Genomic DNA, 18,080 nt, shown 5'->3' with positions numbered 1-18,080 from the left:
CTAAAATTGATCCTTCATCCCCTTGAACATATGGTAGTACTTCAGCAGGTTCACGTCCTTGACTTGAAAGTTGTCATTGAACTGTTCGGCCACCACTTTCGAGTCGGTCCAACACATGATTTTTGTGGCACCCATCTCAGTGGCCAACCGCATGCTGGCAAGCAAAGCTTCATACTCTGCTTGATTGTTTGACGTTTTGAAGCCGAAGCATAGTGATTGCTCGAGGGTGATACCAGATGGGATTTCCAAAATTATGACGGCACCACTTCCTTGCTGATTGGACGATCCGTCGACATGCATGGTCCAAGCATTATCTTCAAAATGGCCAAGTGGCGAAAGTTCATTGATGAAATCGGCCAAACTTTGTGCTTTTATGGCTCCCCGAGGTTCGAAACGGATGTCGAATTCGGAAAGCTCAATCGACCATGCCATCATTTTGCCGGCAAGTTCTGGCTTTCGTAGAACTTTGGCGATTGGGCAATCTGTTCGGACCACTACGGTGTGGCTCTAGAAGTACTGCCGAAGGCGCCTTGCCGCGTATATCAACCCTAGTGCTACCTTCTCCAACAGTTGGTATCGGCACTCGGCATCTTGAAGCACTCGGCTGATAAAATATATGGGTTGTTGTTGGCCATCTTGTTCCTGTATCAAACTGACGCTTATGGCTTCTCCCGAAACCACCAAGTACAAGATTAGTTCTCGGCCGGGTGTCGGCTTGGTCAACACTGGGGGAGTGCCAAGGCATTTCTTGAAAATTTGAAAAGATGTTTCGCATTCATCCGTCCATTGAAACCGATTTGCTTTTTTCAAGAGGCCAAGGATCGACCTGGAAGTTTCGGCCATACATGGTAGGAAACGAGACAACGCTGTTAATCGGCCAGCCAGCTTTTGGACCTCTTTTAAGTTTGACGGGTTCCTCATGTCAATAATAGCTTGACATTTGTCCGGGTTAGCCTCGATGCCCCGGCTTGAAAGCATGAAGCCCAAGAACTTGCCGCCCGAGACACCGAACACACATTTGTCCGGGTTGAGTCTCATTTGGTGCTTCCGAAGTGCGTGGAAGACCTCGTCCAGGTCGGTGACATGAGAAGGTAAGCTGGCCGATTTGACCACAATGTCGTCTACATAAACCTCCATATTCTTCCCAATCTGACCACTGAAGATCTTGTCCATGAGCCGTTGGTATGTGGCTCCGGCATTCTTTAAGCCAAAAGGCATCACTTGGCAGCAATAATTGGAGGATTCCGTGACGAACGCCGTTTTGTCTTCGTCTCGAGGGTGCATACGGATTTGATTATAACCCGAGTATGCGTCGAGAAAGGTTAAGAACTTGTGTCCGGCTGCTCCATCAACCAACCGATCTATGTTTGACAACGGATATGCATCCTTTGGACATGCTTTGTTTAAGTCTGTGTAATCAATACACATTCGCCACTTCCCATTTGCTTTCTTAACCATGACGATGTTGGCCAACTATGTTGTGTACTGTATCTCACGAATAAAACCCGCTTCTAATAACTTGGATACCTCCGCTTCAACTGCCTTCTTTCTCTCTTCCCCCATCTTTCTTTTTTGTTGGGCAACCGGTTTGGCCTCTCGGCACACAAAGAGTTTATGACATAGGAAATTGGGGTCAATACCTGGCATGTCAGCCGGCCGCCATGAGAATGAGTCTTTGTTTCTTCTAACAACTTGTTCGATTTCATGCCTTTCCATCTCGGACAGGTTAGAACCCAAGTAAGTTACATGTTGGTTGGTCGACCCGATGACAATCAGGTGTCGATCCTCGATCGGCTCGACCCTCTCGTCCTGCTCCATTCGAGGGTCGAAGTCCACAATCACATCACGCTCTTGTGCTACTGCGTGTACAAGTTTTACTCCATGAGGCTTGGCCGTTTCGAGGCAGGGTAGCTGAAGGCTGGAGAAGTAGCATTCCCTCGCCGCTTTTTGATCGACATGGATTGTGACAATTCGTCCTGAATCCGAAGGGAATTTCATGGCTAAGTGGGGAGTCGACACAATTGCACCCAGTTTGTTGAGGGAAGGTCTGCCGAGGAGGATGTTGTACGACGTGTTGGCATGTACGACGACGTATTTGATTGAAATGTCTCGGGCTTCGGCCTCGTCGAAGCAGAAGTGGGTCAATAACTTGATGTATCCTTTTGTTTGTACACGCTCACCAGAAAATCTGACCAAGGGCTCATTATACGGGACTAACTCGGTCTCTGGGATGCTGAGCTGTTTGAATGTGTTCCAGTAGAGAATGTCTGTCGAGCTTCCCTGGTCGACCAACATCTTCCGAACGATGCAATTGTGTATCTCGACACTGATGACCATGGGTTCGTCTTGATCTGGGTCGATACCTTGAAAATCAGCTTCAGTGAAAGTGATAGCCGGCATCTTTCGTCGAGGGTGTTTGACAGCGTGTATGGCTGGGACGGCCTGCAAGTGTCTCTTCTGCGCCGAGGATGTGGAGCCTCCACCTGCAAATCCGCCAGCAATTGTATTGATAACCCTTCGGGGCTGGGTCATCGTCTCCTCTTCTTGTCGCCCCCTCGATCGGCTGCGTTCCCTGTAGTATCGCCTGTCGGACCTTTCTCGGTCAGGCTGGTCTCAGTGGATTCGATGGTCATCGTGTCGGGAAGGTTGAGGCCGATCAACAAAACGCTGAAGTTGTCCCTGTTTAATCAGGTCCTCAATCTTGTCTTTTAAGGTGGCACATTCCTCAGTCGAGTGGCCCCGGTTTCGGTGATACTTGCAAGACTTGGTCGTGTCGGCTCGCGGAGGGGTCGAGGCTCTCTTCGGAACTGCTAAAACTTCTGAGGCGAGTGCTTGGTCTAGTACGGCTGATCGATTAGTGTTTAGAGGAGTGTAATGAGAGTACCTTGGTCCTCGAATAGGTTTGTCTCTCGGGGCGAGATCCTTCGGACGATTACGATAGGAGTTCTCAGCCGGCTTCTCGACCTTGGTTGATACTTCCGCCCTGGCTTGATTGCGGAATTCTTTGAGTTCTTCCATCTGCATGTATTTATCGGCGCGGCGTCGCAAGTCATCCATGTCAGACGGGGGTTTCTTGCAGATACTGTTAGCAAACGGTCCCAGCTTTAGGGCTGTAGTCAAATGATGGAGGGCGACGACCGGATTGAGGTCTCGGATTTCGAGAGCCGCTTTGTTGAATCGACTCATGAAAGCCCGAAGGGATTCCTTCTTTTCTTGTCTTATGCTTACCAGCGCGAGGGAGGTCAAATGGTGGGGTCGGCTGGTAGCAAACTGGATGGTGAACTGGGATGCGAGGGTGTTGAAAGAGTTTATTGAGTTGGCCAGGAGACGAGTGAATCAACTCAATGCTCTTCCTTTTAGAGATGTTGGGAAGATACGACATAGGGCGGCATCATCGGTGGTGCTTAGAGTAACCTGGGTGAGAAAAATGTCGACGTGCTCGTCGGGGTCGGTGGTCCCGTCATACTTATCTATTGGGAAGGACTTCCAATGCTCAAGCAGGGAGGACTGCGTGATGTTTGAGGGGAAATGGTTTCGGTGTGCTCCGGTCAATGGGATGTCTGCGGGTCGGCCGGTTACCTGAGCAGCCGAGGCGTGGTTCCTTGGGGCGATAGTGGAAGTGTGGGGGAGAGAAGTGTGATGTCCGAGCGAGTGGAACGACCCCTGGGTGTGGGTCGGCTCGGAGGGTTTCCACGTGGGATCTCTATTTTGGTTTTTCAGGGCGACGTTCTCTTCCCTCAGGGCGGCCATCTCACGAGCGTCTTTCTCTCGTTGTTGCTTCATGGCGGCCATTTCCTCCTTCAGTTGACGTAGCATCTCGGCCATGTTGGTCTCGTCAACCGTCTCGGCATTGTCTGCTTCAGATTGGTGCTCATCTTCGGATCGGTGGTCTTCAGTGTGTGTTCTCCTTGTCTTTGCCATAACGTCTCTTCGTGGTAGTGCTCAGTCCGTTTCTTCCAAAAGCTATCGGTTCGGTCCCACGGTGGGCGCCAAAATGTACCTGTCTGAGGGCACACTCGTAATCTTCTGGGGTGTGAGAGGACCGAACGAGAGCTTCAGGTGGATTCTTCAGAGGGGAAAGGTACCTGCAAAAGGCACTCAGACGCTCAAGTCAGGACAAGCACGATTTTCTAGGGTAATAAATGAACAGTGACATACCTCGTTACACGTGACATCGGCCTGAGCATAGTGGGCCTTTTCTGACACTTACCAAATTAGGTAATACGATGTTAATCAGGCTTACACCTTAATCATGTTTTTTCTCTTATTAATCGGGATCGCTGTTCCAATTACTCTAATGACTTTCAGCCGGGCCGATACAGGATGGCCGAGACGTTGTGTTCGGCATCTGGCCGAGCCGATATGAGACAGATGTGGATCTCGGTCCTGTACCGAGCCGGAATGACATCTGGCTTGCGTCAATATCTGATAGGACATGACGTGCCGGTCCACGTGGCCGACCCACGTGGCCGATGGGATCCTTCCGGTACAAGACACAAAATAATAAGAGACCGTTTGGTCAAGTGAACGTCATAGAAACATTACCTATAAAAAGCATTTTAGTAATTAAGCGATGTCTTAAGTCGATTTATATTTTTAAATACAAAAAATAAAATTAGTATAATATTTATGTAAAAGGGTCCTTTTAGTGTAAACCGATAGATTGTGCTTGAATAGTCGAGGGGTATGTATTGGATCATCAATAGAATGTGCTTAAATTAGAAAAATGTTATCTTTTATTTATTTGTTTTTTAGATTAATATATATATATATATATATATATATATATATATATATATAATAATCAGTGGCGAAACATCAATAAAAAATTTGGGGGTGTTAAATTAATTTTTTTATATATAAATTAAATTTTTTATTAATTAAAAAATAACAAGATCTTTTATTTTTTCTACTCAAAATAAACATGCATGATAATAAAATATAAAAAAAATATTATCATTCACTAATCATTTCATAAAATGAATATATATATATATATATATATATATATATGAATATATATACCAAAAAAATATTTTAAAAAAAGTTTGGGGGAGCCATAAAAGGTCCGTCATTGATAATAGTGCTAACTTAAGGATAAAGAGCTCTTGTTTAGTTTATGGTTTATATTTATTTCTTAAATGGGATTGTGGAATGAAATTGTTGAATTTATTTGTTCTGTCATTATCGTTGTGTTGCTTTTTCTTCGTCTAAATTATTGTTGTTGCTATCCAAATCTTCCTAAGTGGTCATCAAATTTTTCTTGGCCTTCTTTCTATTGGTCCATCATTTTTATAAGGACATTTAATTTTCATAGGCTTCTTGCACTCATAGCATATTGCCTCTTTTTTGTCATCCTGAATAGGCTTTCTAAGTTTGTCCTTCTTCTTGTGGAATCTTCTTATACATCCTTTCTTTTTCAACATGTTCTTAAATGTTTTAGACATAAGAGATATCTCATCATCTTTCAATTTTTCAAAACTATCATCTAAGCCGTTAAGCTTAGATTCTACTTTTAGAACTTTCCTTTTTTTCTCTCTTCTCTTACTTGATTCACCAGCTCTTAAAATAATAGATTCATTTCTCTTTAAATGTTCTCTATTGTTAATATGAACCTCATGAACTCTTAGTGCACCCAACAGTTCATCAAGAGTAAGAGTTTTGAGGTCACGAGCCTTTGATATCGCGGTGGCCTTAGGTTCCCAAATATTTGGAAGACTATATAAGATTATTCTAAGCTTTAGTGAACTCAGTTCCCAGAGATTTTAGCCATTAAGAATTGTTTGGAATCTTTCAAACATTTCATCAATGATTTTGTTTTCTTTTATAGAGAACAACTCATAGTGCCTCTAAAGAGTAGTGACTCATCTAAGCCTAACATCTTCAATACCTTCACGAGTTACCCTAATAGCTTCCCGCATCTCCTTATCAATCTTGCAACTATAGAATTTGTTATTTTTTTCTAGATACGGAGCAAGCCAAGTTGTATATCTTACTTTTGTGTTGAGTTGCAAGGTGTTGTAGTCATCCTACATGTACTCGCTTTTTGCTTTCTTTGCTTCAACATCATCTCTTGTGATTGTTATCTAAAGTTGATATTGGGTGGACTTAATGAACATTTCCATTCTGTCCTTCTAATATGGGTAGTCTTCTCCGTTAAAGGTTAGAGGCCTTATAAGAAAATATCCTTCTAGTAGGTATTAAGCTTCACTGCTTTCCATCTTAGAATCATTTCCCTTAACACTATTAAATGCTTAACCCTGTCAAATGGTGAGCTTTGATACCAAACTATGGAGAAAAGAGAGACATAAGAATGAGGGTTGAATAGTGTCACTCAAAAGCTCACATTTTCATGAAATAGTGAATAGTAATAACATTGTAATAAGAAGTGTAGACAAAAAGGTAAATAGTAAGAACACAAGGTATTTTCATACTAGTTTATCTCAACCATCAAGACTACGTTTAGTTCTTGATCGAACTAAATCAAGTTCCACTATCTTATCCAAGATACAAGTATTCTTTACCAAGTCATTTTTGGCTCAATCTTATGTGTTCTTTGACTTGTCTCTTCAAACAATTATCCAAGTATTATTTTACACAAAGCCTCTCCAAACTTCAAAATTAAGTATTCTTTTACAGATAAGCTTCTCTAGGCTCAAACTTGAGTATTCTTTTACAAAAACAAAAAACCTTTCCAAGATCAAAGTTAAAAAGGTTTATAGAGTTGCTTCATTTTCCTTTCAAAATGTGATACAACAAAAGTGCAAAGACTTTTTACAAAGAATTTTCAATTGATTGTTTCTATTTTTTTCATTGTGACTTTTTCTAAAATTCAAACTTTCTTTTATAGGGATTCAATAAAGATGATCATTACAAATCCTAGAGCTTTTCTCTCATGGCTTGCTTCATCTATCTTCATAATTTGCTTCTTGAGGAGAGAAATGTTTGTTGGTGTAATGAATGTTTGCATTAAGTACTTGTACCAAATTTTCACTTCTTATCTAATCATAAAAGCTACTTATCACCTTTTGGGTACCAAGTGGGTAGAACTATGCGTGTGTCAGGATGTGGTAGTGATGAAATAACTTTTAACTGCAACTTTTCATGTTTGTAGGGATCTACTTGTCCTTTTCTGACACAAAGCATGCCTTCTTTTTCTTTTTGTAAAATGTTGGTACCAATGAAGTATTTTTAAATTCGATTTGTTAAGGAAGCTTTCAAACATAGCCAATTCCTTGTTTAGAGATCATAAATGCTAAAGATTTAATACATATATCTTTCTATTACTAAGGGTTCATCTTAGTTAGTAAGAGAATCATCATAATGCAACTTTCATCTTATACAAATATTTGTCTTACTGATGAGTTGCATCTTAGTAGAAGATTTGTCCTAGTCATTTTGAAAACTTATTCTTTTGATCAAAAACCTTTTTGTTTGGTAACAACAAAACTTAAAACTGGAAGGATCTAAGACTGTCTTTTGATCCAACATTATACTATTTACAAGTTCTATAAGGGATGAGAAACCTACGGAGTTGAGGAATATCCTTTTCAAGAGGGAGGGAATGATAGAAGAGGCATGACCAATCTTGTATTTCTTTTTGGGCCTAGGAGGTACAATTTAACTTGAGCCTTAGAGTAACATTTGAATTGATTGAAATAAGTCATGTGATCGACCATGTAGTGGGCACACATGGACTTGTCCAAAACAAGAAAAACCAAATTTCTGACAGATATGGATCCGTCGGAAAATTTATATTTTTCGACAAAATTTTTTGACGAAATTATATTTTCGTCGAAAATTTCTGATATAATTTTTCGTCAGAAATTTTCTGTCAGAAAATAAAAAGTCGTCGAAAATTTTCGACAAAAACTTTTCGACGGAAAATTTTCGACGAAATATTCTGTCCAAAATTTCTAACGAATTTATATTTTCGTCAAAAATTTTTGACGGAAATATAATTCTGTCAAAAATTTCTTATTTTTAATTTCTTATTTTGATTTTATTTTTAATTCTTATTTTCATTTTCTAAAATTGAAATTTTTATTTTTAATTCTTATTTTTTATGTAATCATTTTTAACTACTTTTTATTTTTTAAAAAAAAAAGATAAACAATTATCTTAGGTGTCACCTACAATAATTACGTACTATTATTGTATTGATATTTAACACCTCAATTTTTTTTTTGTTTTTTAAAATAAATATTATTTATCTACCTTAAAATAATCAAAATAGTGAATTTATATTTTAGAGGGATGAAAATAAAAAAAATATATTTTACTCATTTTACAAGTAGGAAACAATCTTTATAAATCTTACATGGATGAAAAATAAAGAAAAAAATTTACAAAGACCAAAATCAAAATCACCCATCTTATAAGGACCAAAATATATCTAAACCTTCTAAAATTAATATTTTCGATCTTAACAATTATTTTAAATAAATAATATTTATTTTTAACTATTTATAAACTACTTAGAGATGTTAGTATATTGCCTTTAAAACTATAGTAAGCAAATTCAATTGTGAATATTTTCATATTTGTGTGTTTCATGAGTTTTTTATTAAATAATTAGTGCATATATTAGTTTATTTAACATAAATAGTAGTTTTATATTTTAGAAGAAAAAAGATAAATTTTTTATTTTATAGAAGTAATAAGCTTAAAATTACATATATATATATATATATATATATAATATAGGAGGTTATAATTATACCGGTGTAACTTTTACTAAGTATTACGTCACTCAATAACTTTATATTAAATGTAAATTTTGTAAATCCAACCGTTAAATTGAAAGTTCATATCACTTTATACATGTATATCAAATTTTGTTAAAATTGAACAACAACTAGAAGGTAATCAAAGTGTTCATATTTTAGTGTATTTTGAAATGAATATATTACATCAATTTTGTTTTATAAAAATGAAGTATCAAATCATCTTGGATTAAAATTTTGTATATATAATTTAAGAGATATGAACTTTCAATCTAACGTTTGGATTTACCAAATTCACATTTAATATAAAGTTATTGAACGATGTAATACTTAGTAAAAGTCACATTTAATATATATACACACACATATATATATAGGGGGTTATAATTACACCAATGTAAATTTTACTAAGTATTACACCGTTCAATAACTTTATATTAAATGTGAATTTTTTAAATCCAACCGTTAAAATTAAAAAATGCTTTACTTTTAAATCATATATACAAAATGTTATATTAATCGAAGATGAATTCTTATAAAACAAAATTAAATTTGTCAGAAAATTTATATTTTCGATAAGAAAAATTTTGTAGAAAAACCTATATTATTGATGGAATATTTCAGACAAATTTATATTTGTCGAAAATGTAAGAACTGGTTTTAAATTTGATATGAAAATATTATATGATATAATTAGATAAGATTTTAAGTTAGTATTTTATTAATGGTTGGTAATTAAAAAATAAAACAAGGATAAATACATTTTTTGAATTTTATATGTTTGATTTAAGATAAGTTACAGAATAACTCTTGGTAAAGTTATTCCCCCCAATAACTCATGGTGTATTGAATTTCATCGATCCAATTAATTGTTAAATTAAAAGTTATTAAATTTTACTAATAATTAATATATAAAAAATTAATTATCTTTGGATTAAGTTATTGCTAATTAACAATATAATTGAAACATTAATTATTTTAAATTATTTAACTAAAATCTTATTGAAAATTTACTATATGATCTTAATATTTTTGTATAACTAATATATGGTTTTAAATTTGATATGAGAATATTATGATATAATTAGATAATATTTTAAGGTAGTATTTTATTAATGGTTGATAATTAGAAAATAAAACAAGGATAAATACATTTTTTGAATTTTATATGTTTAATTTAAGGTAAATAAATATATTAAATTAATTAATAATTTATTTAAAATGTTAAAATTTAATTTATAAGTATGTAATAAATAAATATTTATAATTTTATAAATTATATTATCATTATAAATTATAAAATTAAATAATTTAAATTATAATTTTAAATAGAAATAAGTAGATGTTAATTATAAAAGTAAGTACATATAAATAAAAAATAATTAAATATATTATTATTATTATTATTATTATTATTCATAAAATAAAATTATTAGATATTATTATTATAGTACAAGTATGAGATTATATATTTAAGGATGACTTAAATGAATTAATTTATACAAGTTACACTGACAACATATATATATACATTTCGGTAGCTTACTCATTAGAATTTCATAGCATAGTTTTAAAAACCGGACCGGTCATCAAACTGGTTAGGGTACTGGATCAGTGGGTCAAAGGTTAAACTGGTGGGTCACTAATTGAACCGCATGACTCAGTTTTTATTAATTTTTAAAAAAAAATATTCATGTTAAATATATTTTATACTTATAAATTTTAATAAATTCATATCTTATTTTAAATTTCAATTTTTATCTTATTTAAAATTATCTTTATTTTTATTTTGTATAAAAAAAATACATAAAAAAGTGCATGTTAAACTGTATATTAATACAAATTAAAAATATAAATAATATGTATATATATAATATGCTTAATTACAATTGATATTACAAAATAATATATGTAATATCTACATAGATATTATATTATTAAATATATAATTTAGAATTAATAATATATTATAAAAGTTATTTAAGTTGCATATATTATAGACAAATATATTAGAATAAGTAGTTATTATTATGCTTAATAAGACTCTTTGCTCTTTCATTAACAAATTCAATTCTCATTGTTATTTTTGTGGTTTGTGGTCTTTTAAAAAAATTATAAAAAAAAAATTATGGTTCAATCCGCTTTAAAACGGGTCGAATGCATAACCGATCCAACTTAAGATTTGAACCAGCTGGACCACCGGTTCCCGGTTCAACCGGTCTGACTGGCCAGTCCGATCCAGGTTTCTAAACACTGCTTCATAATTAAACGTGCTTGACTTGGAGTAGTACAGGGATGGGTGATCTTTTGGAAAGTTTCCCAGAAATTGCGCAAGTAAGGATAAAACATGCTAAATAGTGAAATGTCGTGAAATAGAACCTTTAAAAGGCCAAATATGAGGATTGTTACATTAATAAATTTATTAAAATTAAAAAATATAATTTTTGACGGATTAAATTATTTCTGACGGATTTTTTTTCCGACGCCACTTTTTCTGACAAATTTAAATCCGTCGGGAAATCCGTTAGAAATTTACTTGTTTCCGTAAAAAATTAGCATTTTTCTTTAGTTAAATCAAACTCAAATGCAACTTACATAGCATGCAAATTAATTAAGTTATAACTTCATTAGATCTAGAAGCACATGGATGCACATGGTTAAACCTAAGATTGGCCAGATTTGAATTTCAAATTCAAATTAGGCACCTAGCCTATAACCAAGGTTAGACTATCATGGTTCAAATTGAACCTAGGTTAGTCTAGCTTACTTCATAAGTTTCCATTGTCTATATAAGCCTAAATCCTTGATGTATGCGTCACTTTTAAAGCTTATGGGAATTATATTTCTTAATTCTCTCTCAAATTCTCTCAAAGGTCTCTTAGGAGAATTCTCTCCTTAATCATTTTCATCAAGGAAACTCTCCTTGTGGCAAGTGCATCTACTTCTTACTTATCTCTTATTCCTTGAAGAGTGGGCACCTTATCCCTTGTCTCTCCACCATTTTCAACTTCAATTTAAAGGGGCATTTAGTATGGGAGAAATTTTTTCATACTAAGAATCATGATTCCTAGGAATTACAAATCTTGAGTATCATGATTCTTGGAAATAACTAAAATATGTTTGATTACTCATAAAAGTTCCTTGGAATATTCATATATGATTCCTAGGAATTAAAGATTTTCATGTTTGATTGCAATAATATATTCCTAGGTTTATAAATATTTTTTACAAAAATATCTTTTATTAAAAGAAACTCATTATATATATATATATATATATATTTAAAATTTATTAAAATTATTTAAATACAGAATTCAACAAAAAAATAAAAAAAATACTACATTATAATTAAGAAAAATAAAAATATATTATTTTATTTCATCCAAATAAAATAAAATAAAATAATTTTTTTAACAAATACCATTAAAATGTAGAAACAAAATAGATTTTAATAATATTATTAAAATTAACAAGATCAATAAATAATAATATACAAGAAAGAAACATAGGGAAATAGAGATATGGGAGAGAGAGAGAGAGAGAAGGGAGGGGGAGAGCAAGAAAGAGGGAGAGGGGCGGTGAGAGCGATAGAGGCAAAGAGTGAGAAAGAGAAATAGAAGGAGAGAGAGGGGAGAGGGAGAGAGAGAGGAAAAGAGAGGGGGAGTGAGAGAGAGAGAGAGAGAAAGAAAGAGAGGGAGAAATATAAATAAGAGAGAGAGAGAGAGAGAAAGAAATATTTTTTGTTTTAAAAAGGATACTATGATCTTTTTATATAGATAAAACTTTCCCTCTAACTTGGGAAAATTGGATTATCATCCCTCCTATGGGAATGCTTTTGTGGAAAAATGGGACAGAAAATTATATTCTTGAGAATCTCTCTTTTTTAAAATAGTCATCAAACATGGGAAACTAAAATTATCATTTTAAGATTCTCAAGAATGTAAAAATATTTCGTGTATCAAACAACTCATAAGTGTCACGAATCCATGGAAAGCAACTTGAGAATTTCATCAAATTATATCCTATCTCATTCATGGTTAGTAAATTTTGATGACGAAATTCCTTAAAGGAGAAGAGTATTGTAATGTTTTCATTTCTTTCGTTCTACTATTATTCTAATATTTATGATTATTAATATATAATATTATATATATATATATATATATATTTTGAATGTAGATTAGAAGAATTAATTTTTTAAGGGTCTTAAATAATATATAAAATATTATAATAATAATAAATGCTATGTATATTTAATAAAATTTTAAAATAAATAAATAGATAATCCACAAGTTGTATACTGTACTTAATGTTTACGCAAAATTGAAAATTACATGGGAAAGGTATTGATTTTTTATTATTTAAGTACAACTAACTACAAAAATTCTAAAACAAAGTTCCTACTTTCTTGCCTATAATATATGAAAATTGATTGAATGAATTGAAACCCTCTCAATCTCCTAAATGTCGTAACCCGAAAAATTATGAATCTTATGACTAATGATTTGGACTACAATTTTTAAAAATCTCATTAATCGATGAATGTCTAGACACTAGACTAATCCTCAAATAATAGTTTTGAAAATAGGTTCTTGGAGTCGTTACCGATATTTTACTCAAAACGTTGGAAAGAAAAAGTTTTTGAAAATTCAATAATGGCCTTAATAACCAATATCGAGTTCGGGAGTTGATTACGTGTATGGAAGGTATTGAACACCCTCACAACACCCTAAATCGATACCCTATGACAAAGTTAGCATAATGATAAATAATATTTTAAATATCTTATCCCCTTTATTGATGGTTGTTTATATGCATGAAATAAAAATTACACAAACTACCCTAAGACGTCTATATGGTTGTTCCTTTTATTTAGAACGATATTTATTAAAATGAGAAGATAGAGGAGAGAGAAGAGTATTGACTAAAATACCTCTTAATCGAGCTTTATTGGACCTTCAAATGAGGATATTTCTTAGGTACTTTTTGGCTATCTTTCACACTACAGTATGTCTCACAAATCTCAAGAAATACAAGGAGATGGAGAGAGAGAACTTTCGAGTTATCTAGGACTTCGTAGATAATATTTCTGGCCCTTTGAGCAGTGTCTGATGCTGTTATTTATAGACATCAAAATTGACCAAAACGGCCTGTTCTGGACTAAACTATTAAGAGTAGAATTTGAATCTAGAATGACCCGTTCTAGATTTGAATTTTACTCATAACAACCTGTGTTGGAACATTCAGTTCTGGACTGGGAATGACCCATTCCAAACTAGGGTTTCTAAGCCTTTTTAGTAGTTTGAAATAGCCCCTTCTAGATTCAGAACAGTCCATTTCGGACTATTAAATCACCTTTATTGAGCTTTGGGTATTCTGATGTCATATCATATTATTTATAGACTTTCGGGAACTCCTTTTCTTCATGCTAGAAGTTTATTCTTTTGTTTGTGAGTTCAAACGAAATTAGGTGTCTACACTTAATAAGTAATCTTAGGCCTTCTACTTAAAGCAAAAACATCTTTTATATATATATATATATATATTATTGTGAAGAAGGTGGTCGATGTTAACACCATAAAAACCACCGCGGGGGCGTTGAGCTTTAAGAATATAAACAAAGGCTATTTTTGGGAGGCCGTGGTGACTTTTTTGTACGTCGACATTCTCCATGGCTCGCTTCGCCGGCTTCACCAACGAGAAGGGGAATTTCGAGGGGCAATACTTTGCCTTCATGTCCGACGCCACGTCCATCGTGGTGGGCTCGCTGCTCGGGACCTCTCCGGTGACGGCGTTTATTGAATCCTCGATGGGGATACGCGAGGGCGGGAGGGACCGGGTTGACGGTGCTGACAGTGGCTGCGTATTTCCTTCTGCCATTTTTCTTCATGACGCTGCTGGCGTCTATTCCGGCATCGGCGGTGGGGCCACCATTGATTCTGGTGAGGGTTTTGATGATGAGATCGATAGTGGAATTAAAGAAGAAGAAGAGAAAGAATATCTAATATGCATTTACTTCACATGTCATCAATATTTAATATTATTTATAAAATTTGGATGAAAGTCCTGTATTGATATCTATTTTTAAATAATTTAGAATCAAATTAATATTAAAAAATTAAAGTAGGATTAAATCTTCAAAAATAATAACTATCGTAAAACGTCTTCATATCGAAAATAAGCATTTAACCTTTTATTTACTATCTTAAGTATTTAACTGTTAGTATTCATATTTACCATCAATTTATTAGGAAGCGCTAAATCTTCGAAAATAATAGCTATCGTAAAACGTCTTCTAATAATAAAAGGAAGAAGAAAATAATAATAAGAAAAACAGAAACGAAAAGGGAAAGAGAGAAGAAAAGTACTGTAAGTAGCTTCAAGTGAAGGATTCTTCTTCTGCACCATTTCTCAGAGATATGTAACACATGTTCAAACACGATACGAAGATACGATATGGACACAAATATCAAGATATGATAAAATCAAAAAATATAAGATGACATAATATATAATATATAATATAAATAATATGATAAATAAAATTATATATTAATATAACAATAATTTATTAAATTTTAAAAATAAATAAATTATTAAGAGATATCACATTCTATAATAAGAATTTTTTTTTAAAAAATTTTGAATACTACTTTCATTATTTCTATTTATATTAAAAAAATTTCTTTTCTATCACGTGTAGGTTAAGAAGAGATGAGAACAATTCTCTTCCTTGTTTCTATTTTTATCAAAAAAATTTTTAATCTCAAATCTTTCCTTCTTTATTTTTATTTTTATCTAGATTTTTCCTTTTACGAAAAATATATCTCAAATTCTCTATTTTTTATTTTAGTATTTATTAAGATTTATTTTTAAAAAAAATCTTAAATCCTCCCTTCTTTATTTTTATTTTTTAATTAAGATTTATTGTTTTTTTTTAAAAAAGATTTTGAATTCGAGTATTAAATATTATATAAGATTGAGATGTATTCATGCAAATAATAAAGACAAGTGAATTTTTATAGATATTCACGATGAAAACTGTCTAATTTTAATACACATGATTCGTCAAAAATGTCTGAGGCGTGTCCATTTCTAAAAAGTGTACACCTGTCCCATACAATATCCATGCAACATAGTATCCAAGAATGATATATACTACTGAGCCACATTGGTTCGTTATTCTATTACCTATTTGTAAATTATGGTTATCATTATTTAAATTCTGATATCCGTTTAAATTTTATTTAAATTCTGTTATTATTTAAATTTCAATATGCAGATTTAAATTATGTCATCCATTTAAATCTATAATTTAAATTTTTTCATTATTTATTGTTCCAAGTAATTGTTAGACGAAAAGTCTCATTAATGTTACAGTTTTTATTTTAAAAAAATGTTTTAAATTTACGGAAAATGTAAATTAAATTAATTAACTTCCTTTTTTTTTATTTCGACAGAATTTAACCAGCTTCTTCAATAATTGTGAATTAGATAATTTGAGTTTTCTAAAAAAATTCAAGGAAATAGTAGGTTGGTTCTATCTAAACATATTAAAACTTCTTTGCAGTTATATGGTTGATTGAATTGGGATAGCAAATAAATCAACTGCAGTGAAGTGGTGAAGATATATATATATATATATATATATATATATATATATATATATATATATATATATATATATATATATATATATATATAGGAGGATTCAAACGACACCGGTGTAACTTTTGTAACGACCCGACTGGTCACTACGCCCGGCATAGCACACTAGAAACACCAGACAGATAGAACAAGTATATGAATATATGATCTAGAATATATAGATATACAAGGTTCCAGTCTGACTAGAGTTAAAGTGCACTAAAGAAAAATACAACCAAATGCTACTATCCCACGTAGCCACAAGCAAAACAACATCGCCAAGCAAAACAGCTGCAAGGTCCACCAACCTCACCACAAGACGCACATCTATTCCTGCCCTGCTCCCATACATAGTATGATCATCGCAGTCCAAAAACATGGAAAACAACAAAAGGGTAAGCTAGTGAAATTAAAATTCAGCATACAATTATATAAATGTCAATATAAATAACAACAGATACAGTTATCAGCACACTTGTAAAGCTTATACCACTCAACAATATCAGCACCGCAATACGGCAATATCAGCATTGCTTAGTAGCAACAACAGCACCACTCTAGTGGCTATAACGGCACCGCAAAGCGGCAACAACAGCACTGCCTTAGCGGTTAGAATCAGCACCACATGTGTGGCTAACAACAGCACCGACTTAGCGGCTATAATATCACCCAACCCAGCATATCTCAGCATAGTACAGCACAACACAACACAGCAATTCAACAAAATTATTACTTTCTACAATTCAGCCCAACGGTCTATAATTCCGCTATACTATATAATTTCTCTTATTAATCCATTGATTCCAGCTCAACAATACACCTCTAATACAACTAACATATTTATCTCAGCTTTATCCCCTAATCATCACAACATATTCATCAAATTCGCTTGGTTCAGCATATAACATCATTGATTAACAATTTCGGCACAACTCAACAGTCAACATCCTATAGATCATCATCTCCTTGCGCGCCCGGCGCACTCGAGGTTGCGCCCAGCGCGACTCAACCCGAGAGCACCAAGGCTCTCCCGCGCCTGGCGCAATTCCAAATTGCGCCTAGCGCCTGTCTGGCAGAGACTCAAGGAGTCTCGTGCGCCCAGCGGAGCCTAACCCGCGCCCAGCGTGGGGAAGGCAGAGACCTACCAGGGTCTCGCGCCCAGTGCAATTCACAATTGCGCCCGGCATGCCCTTGGCAGAGACTCCCAAGGAGCCTCCGCGCCCAGCGAGTCCAAAAGTGCGCCTAGCGCAGTCCAAGTATCCCAAAAACATGTTACTCTTGATATCGCGCCCAGCGCAGCTCGAGTCACGCCCGACGCGGGCCAACCAGAGACCCCCATTTGCAAGCTCGCCCAGCGCACACAGCCTTGCGCCCGGCGGGCTTGCCTAAACAGAGTCTCCTGGTGGTCGCGCGCCCGGCGCGAAGAACAGCGCCCAGTGCGAACTCATCAGTAACTTCCCCAAGTTCGAAAAATTACTCAAAACCTGCAAATCTTAACAGCAAACAAGCATGCAATCCAGCCAAAATGTCACATTCCCATCAAACATCAAGAAAAATACCTCATTTTCCACATGCAACCACAATCCAAGAATTTCCTCAAAATTTCTCAAAAATCCCGAAAACCCCAAAATCTTAACTTTAGAAGTTCTCAACCAAAATCATCAGTTCTCAGCCGGTTAAATGAGTCCCCAGACCCCCTTTTAACCA

General features: G+C 34.3%; 1 protein-coding gene across 1 annotated transcript; it reads right to left on the bottom strand.

The window, feature by feature from the left end:
- LOC145952333 (uncharacterized) lies at positions 1-435 on the bottom strand. The gene has a single exon (XM_083064679.1). It carries the CDS (start codon positions 433-435, stop codon positions 1-3), a length of 435 nt encoding a protein of 144 aa, XP_082920805.1.
- Positions 436-18,080: the final 17,645 nt, after the last annotated feature.

Source organism: Cajanus cajan, chromosome 10, assembly GCF_000230855.2.
Source record: "Cajanus cajan strain Asha chromosome 10, NIPB_CcT2T_4, whole genome shotgun sequence".
Lineage (NCBI taxonomy): Eukaryota > Viridiplantae > Streptophyta > Magnoliopsida > Fabales > Fabaceae > Cajanus > Cajanus cajan.
This window is presented reverse-complemented; position numbering and strand designations above follow the sequence as displayed.

What these genes read in the sequence shown, in the direction of transcription:
- LOC145952333 (XM_083064679.1), bottom strand. Translation starts at nt 435, where the DNA reads ATGATGGCATGGTCGATTGAGCTTTCCGAATTCGACATCCGTTTCGAA.